The 20,768-nt window shown below is 38.3% G+C and overlaps 1 protein-coding gene across 2 annotated transcripts in view; it reads right to left on the bottom strand.

The window, feature by feature from the left end:
- Nucleotides 1–20,768, bottom strand: part of LOC111143325 (protein argonaute-4) — a 39,982-nt gene that overhangs the window by 15,107 nt on the left and 4,107 nt on the right. For both annotated transcript variants that reach the window (XM_022496987.1, XM_022496989.1), the window contains exons 2-13: nucleotides 15,467–15,632; nucleotides 11,702–11,822; nucleotides 9,923–10,104; nucleotides 9,389–9,525; nucleotides 9,157–9,291; nucleotides 8,363–8,450; nucleotides 6,350–6,497; nucleotides 5,740–5,859; nucleotides 5,488–5,616; nucleotides 5,098–5,231; nucleotides 3,760–3,944; nucleotides 2,316–2,475 (exon numbers count right to left, since the gene is read on the bottom strand). In XM_022496987.1, coding sequence (XP_022352695.1) covers nucleotides 2,316–2,475; nucleotides 3,760–3,944; nucleotides 5,098–5,231; nucleotides 5,488–5,616; nucleotides 5,740–5,859; nucleotides 6,350–6,497; nucleotides 8,363–8,450; nucleotides 9,157–9,291; nucleotides 9,389–9,525; nucleotides 9,923–10,104; nucleotides 11,702–11,822; nucleotides 15,467–15,632 — 1,705 coding nt within the window. The remainder of the gene's footprint in view (nucleotides 1–2,315; nucleotides 2,476–3,759; nucleotides 3,945–5,097; nucleotides 5,232–5,487; nucleotides 5,617–5,739; nucleotides 5,860–6,349; nucleotides 6,498–8,362; nucleotides 8,451–9,156; nucleotides 9,292–9,388; nucleotides 9,526–9,922; nucleotides 10,105–11,701; nucleotides 11,823–15,466; nucleotides 15,633–20,768) is intronic.

Genomic DNA, 20,768 nt, shown 5'->3' with positions numbered 1-20,768 from the left:
TGTATTTATTTTACACACACACACACACACACACACACACACACACACACACACACACACAAGTGTAAGCTCCACAAGGGCAGGAATTTTGTTTTGTTTTGTCTTATTCCCTGCAGTATCCCTAGTACCTGGAACACTGCCTCACTCACAGCTGGCACTCAATAAACACTTGTTGAAAGAATGAACTCATTTATTTGGCACTGATTTTTCTAAGGAATCAAGGGGAAATATCATGCATGCTTCTCTGGCAAATTCTTAAAGGTGGGATTTGGAACTGAATATTGATTCTTAAAGTATAATATAGGAGACACCCCAAATCTGAAAAACTCCTGTAATAGAATAGATATCTCCATGAGGGCAGCAGCTGTCTTAGATTTCTTTGTATGTATCATCATGCAACATGATGGTGCAGAGAAGTACAACAGCCAAACATACCTCTGTAACATACACATGCACAACACAGTAACAGCTTACATGTACCAGCCACTGCGCTAAATGCTTTACCTGTATTAACTCCTTTAGTCCTCACAATAATCCCATGAGGGAGGTACAATTATTATCTCAATTTTCCAGAATTAAAATATGAGACAGAAGCGGTTAAGGAGCTTGCCCAAGCTTACATAACTAGGAAACAGTAAAGCTGGAATCCAAACCTAGGTTGTCAGTGGAGGTGTGCGCTCTAAATGGTTATGTTATGCTGTCTCAAATATTTGGGGTAAAATTAAATGATTTCAGATTTTAGACTAACTTCCCATATGGCCTGCACACCTCATCCATCACTGATGTAGAGGCATGATTAGGATTTTGTTACCTATAAATTTTATTCAAGGGCAAATTAAGAATTGGAATATGATTGTACAAGAAGAGCAAGGCACTCAATTTCATATTCTTGTCAAGTACAGCAATCACTAATACCACAGCTCTAAACTGAACTTTTCAAATCACTTTCACATAGAGAATTTCACAGGAAAACATTTTAGAGTTAGCAAGTCAGGTATTATCTCAATAGTTAGGGAAAATACAAATTAATGAAAAGATGGATAATCCAATCCAAGAAACAGGCAAAGAACTGAACAAACCCATCATAAAAGAGGATATCCAAATAGCCAATAAACATATGAAATTGTGTTCAACATGATTAATCATCAGGGGAATGCAAATTAAAACCAAGATGAGATACTATTACCCCAAACAAAATGGCTAAAGTTAAAAGGACTGATACTACCAAATGTTGGTGAGAATATGGAGCAACTAGAAATCTCCATGGAAATGCAAACTGGTACCACTCTGGAAAACTATTTAACAGTACCTATCATGCTAAATCTGTGTACTTTCTATAACTTAGTAATTCTACTCTTGGATATATACTCAGGAAAAAGAGAATTTACATCCACCAAAAAGATAGAAAAATTGTATAATGAATGTACAATAATATCCACCAATGGTAGAATAGATTCAAATTCTGTGGTAGGGGTGCGTGGGTGGCTCAGTCATTAAGCATCTGCTTTTGGCTCAGGTCATGATCCCAGGGTCCTGGGATTGAGTCCTACATCAGGATCCTTGCTCAGTGGGAAGCCTGCTTCTCCCTCTCCCACTCCCCCTGCTTGTGTTCCCTCTCTTGCTGCGTCTCTCTCTATCAAATAAATAAATAAAATCTTTTTTAAAAACCATAAAATAAGGGGCGCCTGGGTGGCTCAGTGGGTTAAGCCTCTGCCTTCGGCTCGGGTCGTGATTCCAGGGTCCTGGGATCGAGCCCCACATCGGGCTCTCTGCTCAGCGGGGAGCCTGCTTCCCTTCCTCTCTCTCTGCCTGCCTCTCTGCCTACTTGTGATCTCTCTCTGTCAAATAAATAAATAAATAAATAAAATCTTTAAAAAAAACCCCATAAAATAAATAAAATAAAATTCTGTGGTATATTCATATTATGAAATAATATACAACAATGAAAATGAGTAAATTACTACTTAATACAGTAGCATGAATGAATTCCAGACACATATGGATAAATAAAAGATAGACATTATATATTATATATTGTATGGTGCCATTTATATGAAGTTCAAAAAGAGGCAAAACTAATCTATGGTGATAGTGGTTACCTTTGGGGGTTACCTATTGGGAGAGGTCACAAGGAAGCCTGACAGTATTGTGCTAGATCTTCACCTGAGTAGTTGTTACATGAGTGTATACATATCTAAGAAAAAGTAATTGAGATGCATGTTTAAGATATGTGTGCTTAGTGTAAATTACATTACATTTGATCTTAATAAAAACATAGGGGAAAAAAGTAGAAAAAACAGAGTTCAGAATCTTACCTTTGATGAGGTACAAGCACGTTGTTAATTCCTCCAAGCTTTGCATTTATCTTCAGGCAAAGGTTGGAAAGGGTCTGGGGTGAGGTCTTCACTACATTTTTTACCTGGACACACTGTGTGGCCATACCCAGGAGGGTATCTCCAACACGTTTCACCTCCGCTACAAGGATAAATTCATTAATTAATTTTAAAATGTTTAAATATTCTCCTAATTACTAAGAGTAGAGACAAAAATCCGCACACAAACGTTCACACAGTACGCTGTGCTACATGTCATCATTTCATCAGCTAAACACCCAGGGCAATTTTTCCTTTTTTTCCCTCCTGCAGGCATTGAAGTTAGCCCAGTTCCTTTGCTCCTGGATGCTGCTTGCCACCCCTGACTCAGTCCCTTAAGGTTACTTTTTCCACAGGACGGGTCTGGCAAAGGACTCCATCTCCCAGCTCCTCCCTCTCAGTATACAGGCCAGCTCTTTGACTTTTAAATATTTTTCTTCCACCCTCCCCCTCTTTTTCCTCTAAACACCAGAGATAAACAGACAGTAACAAAAGAAACAACTACAGAGGGCGTTGAAGACATTTTATAAAGTTCAAACAGCTGGTCTGGAGTTCCTAAATCCTTTATTTAGATGATAGACCAAAGAACTTTGTATCACTCTTGTTACAAGAGACACAAACTGAACAGCTTCTCTTTGGGAAGTGGTGGACTCCCCCACTCTTCCCCACTCCGATATTCCTAAGTACTTGTCACCAAACATTCCAGTTCTTCCTGCTTTGAGGACTATGGTAGAATCTCACTATATGCCCCACGCTCATTCCCACTGAATTTCCTGGTCCCCATTCTCAATTCCCACAGGAAGGTTGGGAAAAGCCATGTCACTGGTTGTGGTCAAGAAGCTGCAAACATTGGGTGCCTGGGTGGCTCAGTGGGTTAAGCCTCTGCCTTCAGCTCAGGTCATGATCTCAGGGTCCTGCGATTGAGTCCCGCATCATGCACTCTCCTCAGCAGGGAATCTGCTTCTCTCTCTCTCTCTCTCTCTCTCGTTGCCTGCCTCTCTGCCTACTTGTGATCTCTGTCAAATAAATAAATAAAATCTTTGAAAAAAATAAATAAATAAAATAAAATAAATGTTTAAAAAAAAAAAAAAAAAGAAGCTGCAAATGTTAAGAACCTTCCAGAGCTCTCTTTCCTCTCTGCCACGGGGCCAGCAACTTTCCAAATAGCAACTACTCTGCCAGCCTGGGTCCTGGAGTGAAAATGATATGATGGCATAGAACAGAGGCCACAGTCCACCTCAATGGACACATAGCAGGAGCAAAAAAATCAACCTTTGATGCTCTGAGCCACTGAGAGTCTGGGGTTATTTGTGATGACAGCTTAACCCAGCTTATCCTGACATACTCATTCAAATCATCCCTCATTCAGAATTAAAGGGGTCCATACCATACACTGGTGTCTTCCCGGGCAAGATAACGACAATTAGCTGTAGGCCCACATAGGTCATTTTCAGGTGTTTGAACATGGGCTCCACACTGTCTGCACCTTGTGCGTACTTGCAGAAACATGGCTGACCCTGGATGGGCATTCCCGCATCCTTAGAGATTTTACGGAGCTGGTCAGTGAAACTCCTGTTAAAATAGAACCAGTGGCACAGTGCTTTCATTTCAGAGTACATTCCCAGAATTTATTTTCCACTAAGATACTTCTTTCAGTTCTGTACATTCTTAGCCAAAATTAAAAATAAACAAATAAACAAAGAAAAAAACCTTTAAATGGTTGCCAAAGATGCGCTGGCAATTGTATCATGGCAATTATAATGCACAAGAATCTGTATTATTAAGCTATCAGATCATCGTTTTGAATTTTTAAATAATTCTGCTTCAACTGGGCCCCAGGAACTAGGAAGAGCATGTCTGTCCAAAGATTATATATATATATATATATATATATATATATATATTTTTTTTTTTTTTTTTTTTTTTAAAACATTCAAGTAAATTCTGAACCAAAGAAAACCAAAGTCAAAATTTCAGGTAATATGTATTTTGGTTAAGCCTGGCACAAGAATGGTTGGGTAAGCTTGTGTTCAACTGAGAACATGGGAACACAAAATCGGTATATTTAGGATTACATTCAAACTTGTACCATATTTGATTTAATAACAATATCAAAATAAATCACCACTTTAAAAAAAACAAAATTCATTGTGAAGCTTTAAATTCTGGATATGAGAAGTGACTTTAATCTACATATAAAGCTTTCAGAATAATTTGTTTTGTGCATTTGCCAGTATTTTGTAAGACTCCTTTCTTCCATCCAGTTCCCTTTTCCTGCCCTGATTTTTCCACCCTTCTCACTAACTTCCTTTCTATAGATAGCTGCATCTGTAAGACATGAACCAATGATCTCAGTCAGTGTGACCCTGTTGAAAACAATCTCACTAGTAAATTATAATGATTAAAAACAGACGAGTTTTTACCTCAGCTGAAAAGATACAATTAATACCAAAGGAAGCTCCACTAAGAACAGTTTGCCAACTATCTCTGCTTCGGCCTTGTTAGTCACAGACTTTCTGCTCTAAACTTAAGGAAGCTGAGTCAGATTCTTAATGTCATTCCCAAGTTTGCCATTTACTATAATACAAGGTCTTTTTCCTGCAGCCAGATGGCGTCTCTACAGGATTTAGGGGTTTAGTGCCAGTGTGCACAGCACATTCACGTCAAGATGGTATTTTCATATCTGGGAGGGATATTACTAAGCTGAAAATATGAAGATACTCACTTTAGTAAATCTTCCCTACATTGTTTCTGAGGCGCAAAACAAGCAACTGCCCAAACTTTAATTTCAATGCCAGCATAAAACTGCTTTCCTCGCATGTCCCAGACACCCTGGTTGGGTGTGGCTACCGTTTTATTCTTTAAAAAAAAAAAAAAAAAAAAAAAAAAAGAAAAGAAAAGAAACAAAAGAAAAGAGAAAAGACATTACAATCTAAGGCCATGTTAATGTTGATGAGGGGATAAACAAAACTCTATTTGGTATTAGCCAAAAGACAAAAAGCAGTAAGGAGCAAAACTATGGGTCAATTCGGTGTGGTGTAGCAGAGAAATCCTGGATTATTCTCTTGTTGACTGGTTGTTGGAAGGAGCTTGCCGAATGAAATAAAAAGCTTACCCGGCCTCCGTATTGCAGCATTGGTGCTGGAAGTACCCTGCCTGTGAGCTCTGTCATTTCATTGTGGACAACAATACCAAATTCTTTAAGGTATGGATCCGGTCCACCCACCATGCTGTTACTCTTCACCTAAAGAACAGGAAAGCCTGCGTATATAAAAACCAAAGAGTAACTGTGTCCCACCAGGAGTTTTCTATTGTCTTGTTTTCTCATCTGAAAGCTAGCGTATCGTGAAGACTACGCCTTACTGACCAGTCTACTGATTTCTTCCTGTCTGTCAGGAGCCGATCTTGCTGTAGCTTTGATCATTGTAGAAGTCTGATTGTCTGTGAGCTTCTTTATACATCGCTGTCCCGCCACGATATTACAAACCTACAGAGAGGCAAAGAGAAATTCGTTTGTGTAATGGGTTTTTATAAAGTAAGCCTTTGCTAAACTCTATCTTACCTCTTCGATTCCCCAAAACATGAAAATGCTATTACCTAGTGAAGCTATCTGCCTAAAATATTCTATTCATTTTTTTAAAGATTCATTTATTTATTTGAGAGAGAGAGAAAGCACGCAAGAACATGCAAAGGGGGGGAGGGGCAGAGGAGGAGGGAGAGAAGGAGACTCCCTGCTGAGCCAGGAGCCCAATGCAGGGCTGGATCCCACAAACCCAAGATCATGACCTGATCTGAAACCAAGAGTCAGACACTCAATGGGCTGAGCCACCCAGGTGTCTCTGCTCAAAATATTTTAAAAATTTATACTAAATTCTACTACTAGTTTAGAACATGGTGTGTTTTTTTTTTAACTCATTTTTTTTTAACTCATTCAAGAGATTGGCAGATTCGGGAAAAGAAAATTCAGTTTAGCTTACCTCAAGTGGCAAATATGTATGTTTTTGTTCTTGTCCCACTTGGAGACAGGGAAGATGGGGGTATTTCAGCTGCAGACTATACTTCTGCTTAAAGTACTGAGCTACTGTACATTCCATAGCTTGCCCATTTTCTAGCTGTAAAGGAAAACTATGGGAGAGAATATCTCTTTAGAAATGTCTTCAAGTTCTTTTTTTCTTAAACAAACAAACAAAAGCCTAACATTGTCTACTTTGATCAGTCACTTAAAAAACAAAGGTCAATCTTTATTTGACCAGTTTCACTTAAGTCATTTAGTATTTAATGAGAAAAGTGATTCTTGGAATTTTCCATGTTTGTTGAAGCTAGGATGAGAAAAATAGTAAATTAAAGCTTAAAAAGAAGTTAAAACAAGAAGAAGCTGCAGAACTGGAAAATACAAACTCACTAGAAACTGGAAACTGGAAACTCACTAGAACTGGAAAATACAAACTCACACCTACAGATACATATATAATCTCTAGCTGGCTTCCTACAAATTATTTAAAATCAAATAAGGACTTGGGATCATCCACATAGTTTTATTTGCTTAAGAGAACTTTTTATAAAATGAGTGTAACAGTTATTGGGGCCACATTTCCAGATCCCAAACCAGGACAAATATATGTGGATTTAGAGGCAACAAGACCAAACACATGAAACTAAGACTGTGCCAGGATATTTGCTATAAACTGGAGAACATGATTTAAGAGATTCTCTTTCTTTGGCTCTTTCAGGGGGCAAATTATCTTAAATACTTGGTACAGTAATAACTTTAATACTTGGTACAGTAATACTTAAATACTTGGTACAGTAATAACTTTAACTGGCTTTAACTGTTACAGCCCCACAAAATAACAATGTAGCAAGGATTATCTATGTGATATTTAAAACTACGTGCTTTCAATTTTCATGCAAAGATTATCTAAATCTATAAGTATAATTATTTTTACAGGGCTATGTAAAGTAATTAACAAAAAAGATAAAGTTCTTGAAACAAAAGCTACACTTCTCAATAGTGATTTCATAAGGCTTCAGTAATGTTTTTCCTCCTAGAGAATGAAGTCAATAGTATAATATGAAGAACACATGGAATATCACTTTATAACTCTTAAGAAATTCACATCAGGTGCCTATGGGTTCATACTGATGAATTTATTCAAATCATACTGAATTAATATACCCCATTTATCCAGAGTTCACCCAAAAACTTCTACTATCTAGAACAAAGCCTTCCTGATGATTTTGACATAAACTAAAGTTTAAAAATCGAGAAAGGTGGAACTAAAACAAAGTCAGACTAGAATATAAACAAACAAACAAAAGGCTTCTGACTAACCAAAACAATGTAAAGTTTATATACGTTAAGTTCATGTTCTTTACTCGGAGGAGCCAATATTTATTTATGTCAGACATCAGTTTAAAGATCTTGATTATAAGAACAAAACTTACATCTATGGTAAATAAAAGCATTTTCATGTATATTTTCTCGTTTTGCATAGTTCACAGTGGATTAGAAGTCAGGTGATTAGAAAAATAAGACTGGAAAATGGAAATGAGTAGCTGCTAGAGGCATGCCATACATACTGGCAGCTGGAAGAGGCTACAAAGAGAAAAATCCAAACAAAACACTAAGCAGTATCTTCTCATGACAGCCTTACATGACTTACAGGACTTAACAGATCCTTTGAGACATGCGTTGAGAATATAACAGTATAATAAATGATGCTTATAATGATGACTCTGCATTGTTATATAAAAGTTGATCTGTGTTTGGCACCCTTTGTTTAAGAGGGGAAATGAATCAAAGACAAGAAGTATGTTTTAAAAATGTCTCCATCAAAAATATTTAAAACATTTTTTAAAGCTCTGGTGGTTAAAAGTGATGATCTCAGTGATTTTCAAACTTGCAATATGGGATACCATTTTCTCAAATCACAGCAGCTTCTTCTGTTACCAAAAATGTAACAGTATCATTTTAGATGTGGTTAACATACGTTTGATGACTGGCTGGCCGTCTAGTCACATTACAAACTCGATATTTTCGTTTCATCTGTCCACAGTGTGTCACCTCAACTTTAAGACCTGAAGTTAAAAAATAAAAAGGTCAAAACATCAGGTATTAATTAAAACCACAGTGACAAAAACAGGTTCAAATGTCTTCAGAAAGGTGCCACATTGTACAGGGCAAAAGTTGCAAGGGTAAGAGGACAATTTCATCATGTATAGTCAAAAAGTCTCAGCTAAGAAGAAAAACTTAGAACAGATGATTTAAAATGTGCAACCTACATAAATTTATTAATTTGTCCAGTAAATATCTCCTAAATACCAACAATTCTGGTAATTATTATGGGGTCTAGAGAGAGCCCTAAGGAAGCTTATATTGTAGTGAGAGAAGATAGCTAATAACAAAAAGAACAGAAATTCCAGAGGAGAATAAACTTGTGTTATTTTATTAAAATGTAAGTTTGAAAAATAATAATATACACAAATAAAATAAAATGCGTTTTTAAGTGGGTAAAGGGTAAGAATGCTTGATGTGTGCCAGCTCCTGGATGCGAAGCTTTATACATCTAATTGCATTTAATTCTCACAACAAATGCAAAGATACACTTTATTTTCTTTACCTTAGAGATGAATAAATTAAGATTCATGGCAGTTAAGTAACTAGCCCAAGGTCCCACTTACAGAACTGGCTGGGATGGAAACCCACATGTGTCTGACTCCAAGACCCTGCTCCTTGGACCACACTGAGCCACCTTGCTGAGACTCCTATAATGCAACTACCTACCTCTGATTTCTTTGGTAAACTTGACACGCTGGGAATCTGTTAGCGGTTTGGTCTGTTCATTGATGTTCTGAATGTCTAAAACTTCACACATGAACTCGATGATAGGCTGAGCCCGGTAGAAAGCAGTTGCAGACACTAACAAACAGAGAGGACAGATACTTAGCTTCAGTTCAGAGAAAGGGAAAGCACCAAAAAAACCGGCCAAAAGAGTGAAAAAAGAATTCTATCATACCGTCAATATTGAGCATCATATTCCACATAGCAGGTCTCACAGACTGATGAAAGCCAAACCAAACCTCTCTGCCCCCTCCCAGAGGATGGTAGTAACCTTCAGGAGGTGAGAAAAAAGAACGACCCACCGGAGTGTACCTGAAGAAATGAGTTTGCATGTTTCACCAACAAAAACTCGAAAGGTCTTTCATTTCACTCTCAACTCTATTTCTTTTAAATTTTTTAAAGATTTTAATTAATTATTTGACAGAGATCACAAGTAGGCAGAGAGGCAGGCAGAGAGAGAGGGGGGACCAGGCTCCCCGCTGAGCAAAGAGCCTGATGTGGGGCTCGATCCCAGGATCCTGAGATCATGACCTGAGCCAAAGGCAGAGGCTTTACACACTGAGCCACCCAGGTGCCCTTACTCTCAACTTTATAAACAAACTCGAAACCAAGTTTGAACTGACTTATGCAGAAACTTTTCAATGGCTCCAATGCAACCTACCGAAAAAATGTGATATTTGTGGAAATGAACTCGAACTAAGGTACTAACCTCATTGAGGGAAGGTGTCTTGTGATAACATCAAGTGCTTGTACTGAGTCATCTGGGACTTCATTCAAGTGCCCAGCCAAAGCTTCTAAAAGCAACTGAAGGCTCACAACTGATACCCACTGAACAGACACTTTAAAGGTTTGGTCTTTACCCTCACCTGGAAGGGTCACTTCCATATCAACCTAAGGGAAAAAAAAATCATAGCTACATATATTTATAGAGTATGAAAGAAAGATCACAGGAATATTCAACATAGTATATTCATAAGGATATTTACTTTCTTTCTGTAATTGTAAAACATTGGAAACAACCTAAGTGTCCATCAAGAGGGGAATAATATCATATTAACTATTATGCAATAGTTTGAAACTAAGGTGAATGTTGTAATGTGGATGAACTTTGAAAACATTATGCTAAGTGAAATAAGCCAGACGCAAAGGGACAAATATTGGATGATTCGACTTATATGAAGTACTTAGAACTGTCAAATTCATAGGGACAGAAAGACGGAGGGGCAGAAGGAGAGGGAAAGAGAGAATCTTAACAAGGCTCCGCGCACAGTACAGAGTCCAACACAGGGCTTGATCTCACAACCCTGAGATCATGACCTGAGCCGAAATCAAGAGTCGGATGCTTAACCGACTGAGCCACCCAGGTGCCCCAAGACCTAAGGTAGAATAGTGGATATTAGGAACTGGGGGAAGGGGACAGGAGAATTTAATGCGTGGTGGGTATGTACTTTCAGTTTGGGAGATAAAAGAAGTTTTGGAGATCGATAGTGGCAATGATGGCACAACAACATGAATATACTAAATGCCACTGAATGGTACACTTAACAATGGTTAAAATAGTAAATTCTATGTTATGCCTACTTTACCACAATAAAAAAGAATTTGAATTAAATAAATAATGAGATATTTAAATGTACAGAAATGGAAAAATCTGCCAGACATATTGTTAAATGAAAAAGCAAATCCTAGAATGATATGCAAACAATACACATAACCATATGCATAAATAGCTAATGCATATAAAAATACCTGAAAGGATACATACTGAACTATTAGAGTTGTTTCCTCGAAAAAGGAAAATGGGGCTAGGGGATGCAGGCAGGTAGGGAGACAGGAAATCACAGTATTTCTTGATGTCTAAGTAAGTTTATAATGAGTATATGTTTACATATTGCTTTTCAAATTTAAAAACTAAACTTGTAAAAGAAAAAGTTATTGTGGTATTGTGAATATTTTCCTAGGTGGGTTTTAGATAATTTTCTATAATCTATAAAACTCTATTGTTCAGATTCACATAGCAAATACATTAGCAATGTGAAAACACCTGAAATATATGTAATCAACGTAATCTAATCTAACTCAAATAATCATACTCAACCTAAATTCTAATACTAATCTCATCTTCAATTATTGATTAACTAAAGGACAAGAGAATATGGACATAGTAACAAATCTATCATCACTATGTGAAACAATTCTAAGAATTAAGCTGTTATTAGAAAGGGAGACTTTTTTTTTTTTAAAGATTTTATTTATTTGACAGACAGAGATCACAGGCAGAGAGGCAGGCAGAGAGAGGGGGAAGCGGGCTCCCTGCTGAGCAGAGAGCCCAATGTGGGGCTTGATCCCAGGACCCCGAGATCATGACCTGAGCCAAAGGCAGAGGCTTTAACCCACTGAGCCACCCAGGCATCCCTAGAAAGGGAGACACTTTTGTCCTATGTAAATGACCTAAGTCTAGAATGCATTTCTGGCCCTTAACACTTACCCTATCCCGTCCAATTGGCAGTGGATGTGCTGTGTACATGTTTCTTTTGCCATCATAGCCAGGTTGCCGGTCACCAAATATCTGCATCTTGAAGTGCCGCACCATTGTATCTACTACCTCTCTTAACAGTAATGGAGAAAGTGGCAGTTAGCTTTGAGAAATGGCAAGGAGTAAGAAAACTATCACCATACCTTAATCACCTAAACTGAGTTCAAAATTACTTGGAAAAAATAAGAGTTATAGTTATAATTGTCTTTAGTAATTAAAAAAAGTAGTTAACAACGGTCAAGTAAAGAAAGGTAGCAACAGGTGAACAAAAGCGGCTATGAGATGAAAAGAAAAGCAGGGACTAAAAAGAAAGCATAACTTTTATGGCACCCTCTCAAACTCTTGCCTTTCATAATCCTCTCCCGTGACAAATATAGCCTTATGAGAATAACCTATCTTAGGTATCTGAGTTTGGCATGAATATTCATAATTGAATCATGATAACTTTGGTAGCAAATAAACATCCTTATTCAAGTATCATGGTTTCAGAAAAGAGAGTAGGCAGAAATCAAGAAATGTGAGGGCCAGTAAATTCAAGATGTATCGTACTCAAAGTAATGTCAATCCCTTTGCCTAATGCTGGTAATTTATTATCCTTCAAACCATCTTGTTTTATCCCAAAGTGCTCCTGGAGCAGTGTAGAGAAGGAAATGTAAAATATCGTCATTCCATAAAGATTACCAATGTAGTTTCTTTCTAGAAGGAACGCCCTTCCCTTAATCAAGCATGCAAAGCTTTACCTAAGTGTTCTTGTACACATACCAGACCACACCGTGTGCAGGCTCTGAAGTAAAGGCAGCTGCAGAGTAACTAGAGTAGATGGTTTAAGATGGACTGATCTGAGTCTGTGAGATTGTGGAATGCTAGAGTTAATGAAAACTGTATCTTACCAATGTTTGGTGAGTGCTACATGCGGAAACTATATCTTAAAAGCCAGAATATATCACAACTACCTAAGGCATTAATATTCTGCAAATAAAATCCATGGAAAAGATACACATTTGTAAACCAAATCACACAACTGAAGAAAATTGATGGAAAAATATAATATCGTGTATTAGCAATTTTAAAAAACTATCTTAAGAATAATACATTTTCATATTAGAAGGGTTATTTCTCATCTTATATTCTTAAATTACAACCATAAGTAGTTTTATAGTGAAGAGGTATTTTTGCCTCTGTTCTCACCTAATCTTTGTGAGACAAATAGGCTGATGATTACTGTCTTCAGAGTAAAAAGAAAAAAAAATTCAGAATAGGCAAGTGATCTGCTCCTTGTCACACAGTGATTAATTGGCAGAGCTGCATGACCTTGGACAAGTTACTGAATTTTCCATTATCTGTTTCTTTTCATTTGTAAAATTATAATAATCATAATAGCTACTACAAAAGTTTATTGTATTAAGTGAATAAATACACATAGAATATTTAGAACAATGCTGGTCACACAATAAGCCCACTTACACTCTGCTGTGTTCATGGGTATGACTCCAGGAATTCTCCTCTTTCCTGAATTATACATTTTTTCCCTCTTTATTAGATTATTTCCTTCAGCATACAGATATGCTATAGTTTCTCTCATCTTCAAAAAAATTAAATTTCCCTGACCTGACTTCCTCATTTGAACATCCCATTTCTCTGTTCCCCTTTGTGTCAAAATCTCTTAAAGGAGTTGTCTCTAATTGCTCTTCTCCTATCTCTCTTAAACCTTCTCCATCTTCCCCTACCAAAACTACTCTTACCAAGGTCCCCAATGGGTTCCACAGTGCTAAATTCAGTGCTTCTTGGACATTAGGTAATAAACTCTTTCAACTTAACACATCTTGCCTTGCCTCCTTGCTCTGTCCTGGTTCTCTCCTATCCCAGTGACCTCTCCATGCCAGTCTCCTGTCTAATAAGCATCATCCCCCAATTTAAAAATATTGGGGTGCCCCAGGACTTAGTCTTGGAGTCTTTTCTCTAATTACATTTACTTCCTGTGTAATCTTACCCAGCTCATGGCTTCACCACCAATATGGTGATGACTCTCAAATGTTTGTCTCTAGCGTAGACCGCTCCCCTGAATCCAACCTCATCTGTTCAACTCCCCACCCCCCACTCAACAGCTCCACTAGGATCTGCCAGCCCTGCTGACTTCTCCTATAGTTCTCCCCATCCCAATAAATGGCAACTCCATTTTTCCACTTGCATAGGACAAAAACCCTGGGATTGATCATGACTCATTTCTTCCCTCATACCCTATGCTCTATCCATCAGCACATCTTGTTGACACCACCTCCAAAAATTATTAAAAATATTTCAGTGAGGGCACCTGGGTGGCTCAGTGGGTTAAAGCCTCTGCCTTCGGCTCGGGTCATGATCCCAGGGTCCTGGGATTGAGCCCTGCATCGGGCTCTCTGCTCAGCAGGGAGCCTGCTTCCTCCTCCTCTACTCTCTGCCTGCCTCTCTCCCTACTTGTGATCTCTCTCTGTCAAATAAACAAATTAATTAAAAAAAAATATTTCAGTGAACCCCCCCACCCCCATTCTCTATATTCTTTCCCTGATTTATTTTTCTACATAGCACTTATCACCAACTAACATGTAATATGTTTTGTTTCCTTATTGATTTATTTTTTATCTTCTCCCCTATTTGAATATAAGCGCCTCAAGAGTAGAAATTTTTGCATTTTTTTGTTCATGTTGTATTCCCAGGGCATAGAACAGTACCTGGTACATAGTAAGCACTCAATAAAATATTTATTGAATGGATTAACATTAGCCATTAATACCACTTCTATTACAATTGATCTCAGTTATACAATAACCAAGCAATTATGGGCTTGCATGAGATTAAACTGTACCAGAAAGCCATATTATTGATTTATAACGAGAAACAAAAATCGAGCAGCATAAAATATTGCACTTGACAATAGGGGTATTCTTAGAAAAGCAAGAATCCTAATATTAAGGCTGGTGTAACTATCATGACATGAAAACAGAGAAAAGGTAAGCAGGTGTTCTTAGCATTATAAAAATATCTACTACAGGACTATGTCTTCACACTTGGTAAATTCCTGCCACACAGACCACAAGCCTTGAATCGTCTCATCCAGACCCCTCTTGGGTAATGTCAGATTTAACAGAGCTTCTCTCTGAGCTTACTTTTTTCAATATTCCAAGATGATTCTTCTGCCTTTACACTTACATTTTTCTCATGTCGGATACTAACACTTAATAATAAAATTTGAATTTACAGATAGTTTTTTAAAGAGATTTTATTTTTAAGTAATTTCTACATCCAACATGGGGCTCAAACTCACAACCTTGAGATCAAGAGTTGCACGCTCCATCAACTGAGCCAGCCCCTGAATTTTCAGATAGTTCTAATTTCCCACAGACACGAATGCTTCACCTATTTTTATTTATTTTATTATTTAAATTTCTGCTACCATTGGACAACGAGAGTGACTTTCTCCTTCATTCAATAAGTATTCACTTAAAGAACAATGACGTATCCAGCTCTGTGCGACAATCTCTGTAGTAACCGTGTATGAGACAACAAAGCTGCTATCGAGAAACTTACCATCTTAGAAAACAAAGCCTACATGGAAAGAATTTAGAGAACAATATGATACATAATAAATATGCATTTATATACATTTAATGCATATATAAATATATAGAATGCATTTATATGCATTTAAATATACAGAAGTCTACTTTTTCTGATACTTACCTGTTGACTCTCCGAGGTCGTTTTTCTGGTTTAATATCCACATCATAGTGATACACATCTATTTTAGGAATCTGAACCTGAAAATGATTGGCTAACAGTCGAATTGGTTTTCCAACAGTTCCAAGGCCAGGGCGACGAGGTGGTTGAAACAGGCTGGTTGGAGGTCCTGAAGAGATTCAAAGACATTTGATGTGCTATTTGGTCGTAAAGGATAATATTCCCTTCGTGATCATGATGATGATAACAATAAGATATAATTATTGAGATCTTATTATTCACTGAACACACTCTGATACAAAGAGTCTGTGGTATCTTTTAACCCAAGGTTTTCTAGATTTCTAAATATTTTGCCATGTGGCTATCATTTTGAATCTGGGGAAAATTAAAATTATATAGACAGCATGATGAACTCCTCTCAGATATAGACTACTGTAGAAAACCTCTTATAAGTATTAGTAGATCTACAGCTAGGCTTACAAATTTATATGCATTTTTTTAAAAGATTTTATTTTTAAGTCATCTCTCTACCCAATGTGGGGCTCAAACTTACAACCCTGAGATCAAGAGTCTAGTGCTACACTGATGGCGCCAGTCAGGTGCCCCCAAATTATGTGTATTTTAAAATAAAATCATCTCTGGGCACGTTGGTGGCTCAGTGGGTTAAGCCTCTGCCTTCGGCTCGGGTCATGATCTCAGGGTCCTAGGATCAAGGCCCGCATCGGGCTCTCTGCTCAGTGGGGAGCCTGCTTCCCCCCCCGCCCCGCCTGCCTCTCTGCCTGCTTGTGATCTCTGTCAAATAAATAAATAAAATCTTAATAAATAAATAAATAAATAAATAAAACCATCTCTAAGCTCTAGGGACTATCACCATGCTCAGGCTGGAGAAGATCCATTAATCCTTCACAAACTAGCCTACGTTATTTTTTTTTAAAAAGATTTTATTTATTTATTTGACAGAGAGAGATCACAAGTAGACAGAGAGGCAGGCAGAGAGAGAGAGGGAAGCAGGCTCCCTGCTGAGCAGAGAGCCGATGTGGGACTCGATCCCAGGACCCTGAGATCATGACCTGAGCTGAAGGCAGCAGCCTAACCCACTGAGCCACCCAGGCACCCACTAGCCTACATTATTATAATTTGTACAGACAGGAGCAGATTAATAGTAGCTATATGTTTATTAATTTACTTGCTAACTTAGATGGTGAAACAATATCAATAATGCTAGACTTTACTGTTCATAACCTAATGTTTATAGAAACTGGACAATGTGACATTTCTTGATCATAATGTCTAGCTTATTTATTTAACATTTATTCACTTATTACACGTCTAACCTGTGCTGTAGATTCTGGAAAAAGAGCTTCTGCCTTCAAAGAACTTACAGTTTAGACCAGTGCTTCTCAACCTGGGAGAGATACTGTCCTCCAGGAAACATCTGACAAATGTTTGGAGACATTTTTGGTTGTCACCACTCAGAGGGAGCTATTGACATACAGTGGGCGGGAGCCAGGGATACAGCTAAACATCCTACAGTGCACAAGAGAGCCCCCTACAACAAAGTATCTGTCCAAAATATCAATAGTGTTGAGGGTGAGAAACCCTGGTCTAGAAAGAGCAGTCATTCCAAATTATTCCCTGATGCTTCATAAAACAGTCCACAAAAAGAAAGGATTTCATAAGCTAAAGAAACTGCATACTCTCTCCCCTTCTCAAAATTCCAATGTACATTATTATACTAAATTCTCTAGTAAGTTTTTTTTTTTTAAAGATTTTATTTATTCGACAGAAAGAGACACAGAGAGAGAGGGAACACAAGTCGGAGGAGTGGGAGAGGGAGAAGCAGGCTTCCTGCTGAGCAGGGAGCCGGATGTGGGCCTTGATCCCAGGACCCTGGGATCATGACCTGAGCCGAAGGCAGACACTTAACGTCTAAGCCACCCAGGTGCTCTCTAGTAAGTTTTTTTTTTTTTTTTTAAAGATTTTATTTATTTATTTGACAGACAGAGATCACAAGTAGGCAGAGAGGCAGACAGATAGAGAGAGAGGTGGAAGCAGGCTCCCTACAGAGCAGAGAGCCCGATGCGGGGCTCGATCCCAGGACACCGGGACCATGACCTGAGCCGAAGGCAGAGGCCCTAACCCACTGAGCCACCCAGGCGCCCCTCTAGTAAGTTTTATAATAAATAAATCTGTTTAATCATTTACCCAACTTATTTTCCCTCTCAACTCTCTCTTTTTAGAATCAAATATCTGCCAATATTCAGGAGATAAGGATTAAGGAAACACAGGCTGGGAAATATTTGACTCTAGAAAACCTTACTTCTTTCTGATGATAATGTCAAGTAGACAATGGCCTAAAAAATAAACACCTTTTCTGTTATGAATAGGTGTTGAGTAAATTACAGTGATCACAGTGGAAAGTTATAACAGGTTCTTACTGCTATGGCACTTTGCCAAGAACAAAGGCAAATCACTACGGAGAGAAAACTTTGAAGTAAGAAGGTATTCTGGTCCAACATCAGTTAGGAAAATCAAAGCAAACACTTTAATGAGATGTGTGTTGACAGATCTCCATATACTAATTCTTAAAGTTATGGAAAATCTCATATATTAAATTCACTGTTCAATCTATCCCTAAATTCTACTTATCCTTCAAAACTCAGGTTAGGTGTGACTTCCTTTCTGGAAGTCTCCCAGACTGGAAGATGCATCCCTGGTATACCCAAGACCCTCTGTACAAGGGAACACTCAGCACACGTACACAGAAATGGCATTTAATTATCGTCTCATTCACTAGCCTATAAATTCTGAGAAGAAATTGCCCTTCAGTTCATTGTTATCTCCTCAATACCTCATCAAGGGCTAGCACATTGTAGGAATTCAATAAATGTTGAACTGAAAAATACAGGCATACCTCATTTAATTGCACTTTGCTTTATTGTGCTTTTCAGATATTGCATTTTTTTACAAATTGAAGGTTTGTGGCAATCCTGCATTGAGTAAGACTATTGGTGCTATTTTCAAACAGCATTTGGTCATTTCATGTCTCTGTGTCACACTTTGGTAATTCTCCCAATATTTGAAGCTTTTTCATTATTATTATATTTGTTATGGTGATCTGTGATCAATGATCCTTGAGTTGCTATTGTAAATGTTTTGGGGTGCCATGAATTGCACCCCTATGAGACAATAAACTTAACCCATAAATGTTTTGTGTTCTGACTGTGCCACTGACTACCCATTTCCCTCTCTTCCTCTCCGTAAGCATCCCTATTCCCTGAGACACTACAACACTGAAATTAGGCCAGTTAATAACCCTGCAAGGGCCCTTAAGTATTCAAGTGAAAGGAAGAGTCACATGTGGCTCACTTTCAATCAAAAGCCAGAAATGATTAAGCTTAGTGAGGAAGGCATGTCAAAAGTCAAGACAAGGGGCACCTGGGTGGCTCAGTGGGTTAAAGCCTCTGCCTTCGGCTCAGGTCATGATCTCAGGGTCTTGGGACAGAGCCCTGCATTGGGCTCTCTGCTTAGCAGAGAGCCTGCTTCCTCCTCTCTCTCTCTCTCTCTCTGCCTGCCTCTCTGCCTACTTGTGATCTCTGTCAAATAAATAAATAAATAAAATCTTAAAAAAAAAAAAGTCAAGACAAGCTGAAAGTAGGCCTTTTGGGCCAGTCAGCCAAGCTGTGAATGCAACAGGAAAGTTCTTGAAGGAAGTTAAGAGTGCTATTAGAGTCAACATATGAACGATAAGAAAGCAAAACAACCTTACTGCTGATATGGAGAAAGTCTTAGTGGTCTGGAGAGATCAAATACGCCACAAAATTCCTCAAGTTAAAGCCTAACCCAGAGCAAGACCTAATTCTCTTCAATTCTATGAAGGCTGAAAGAGGTGAGACAAGAAAACTTTGAAGATGGGGGTGCCTGGGTGGCGCAGTTTCTTGGGCGTCTCACTCTTGATTTCGGCTCAGGTCATGAGCTCAGCGTCCTGAGATCAAGCCTCCCCAATCGCTGTCTTCTCCGGCTCCATGCTGAGATGGAGCCTGCTTGAGATTCTTTCTCTCCCTGTCTCTTTACCTCTCAACCCCTGCTTATGCTCTCTGGCACATGCTCTTAAAAAAAAAGAGAGAGAGAGAGAGAGAGAAAGAAAAAGTTTGAAGCTAGAAGACATTGGTTCATGAGGTTTAAGGAAAGAAGCCGTCTCTAGAACAGAAAAGTGCAAGGCAAAGCAGCAAATGCTGATACAGAAGCTGCAGCAAGTTATCCAAAAGGTCTTAGTGAAGATAATTAATGAAGGTGGCTACAGATTTTCAGTGTGGTTGAAACAGCCTTATATCGGAAGAAGAGATCATCTAGGACTTTCATAGCTGGAGAGAAGAAGTCAATGCCTGGGTTCAAAGCGTGAAAGGACAGACCAATTCTTGTTAATGGTTAATGCAGCTGGTGACTTTAAGTTCAAGCCAATATTCATTCTGAAAATCCTAGGGTCCTTAAAATTTATGCTAAATCCATTCTGCCTGTGTTGTATGAATGAAATAACAAGGACTGGATGACAGCACATCTGTGTATAACATGGTTTACTGAATACTTTAAGCCCACTGTTGAGACATACTCCTTGGGAAAAAAGATTTCTTCCAAAATATTATTGCTCAGGAACACTGTACCTTGTCACTCACAAGCTCTGACAGAGGTGTACAAGATTAGTGTCATTTTCATGCCTGCTAACACAACATCCATGCTGCAGCCCAAAAATCAAGGAGTAACTTCAACTTTCAGGACTTATTATTTGAGAAACACATTTTGTAAAACTATAGCTGTCACAGAGAGTGATTTCCTCTGATAGATCTGGGCAAAGAGAATGGAAAACCTTCTGGAAAGGAGTCACGATTTTAGATGCCATAAAGAACACTCATGATTCATGGGAAGTGGCAAGATATCAGCCTTCACAGGAGTTAGGAAGAAGTTGATTCTAACCCTCCTGGATGACTGTGAGGGGTTTAAGACTTCAGCGGAGGAAGTAGCTGCAGATGTGGTAGTAACAGCCAGAGAACTGGAATTAGAAGTGGAGCCTGAAGATGTGACAGCAGGACTGCAACCTCGTGGTAAAACTTTAAGGGATGAGGAGTTGCTTTGGTAGATGAGCAAAGAAAGTGGTTTCTTGAGTCAGAATCTATTCCTGGTGAAGATGCTGTGAAGATTGTTGAACTGACCACAAAGCACCTAGAATGTACAAACCCTGTTGAAAAAGCAGTGACAAGATTTGAGAGGACAGACTCCAATTCTGAAAGAAGTTCTATTGCAGGTAAAA

Source organism: Enhydra lutris, unplaced genomic scaffold (genome assembly GCF_002288905.1).
Source record: "Enhydra lutris kenyoni isolate GAN:26980312 unplaced genomic scaffold, ASM228890v2 scaffoldscaffold9, whole genome shotgun sequence".
NCBI lineage: Eukaryota > Metazoa > Chordata > Mammalia > Carnivora > Mustelidae > Enhydra > Enhydra lutris.
The sequence above is the reverse complement of the archived record's forward strand: the minus strand, read 5'-3'. Positions and strand labels throughout refer to the sequence as shown.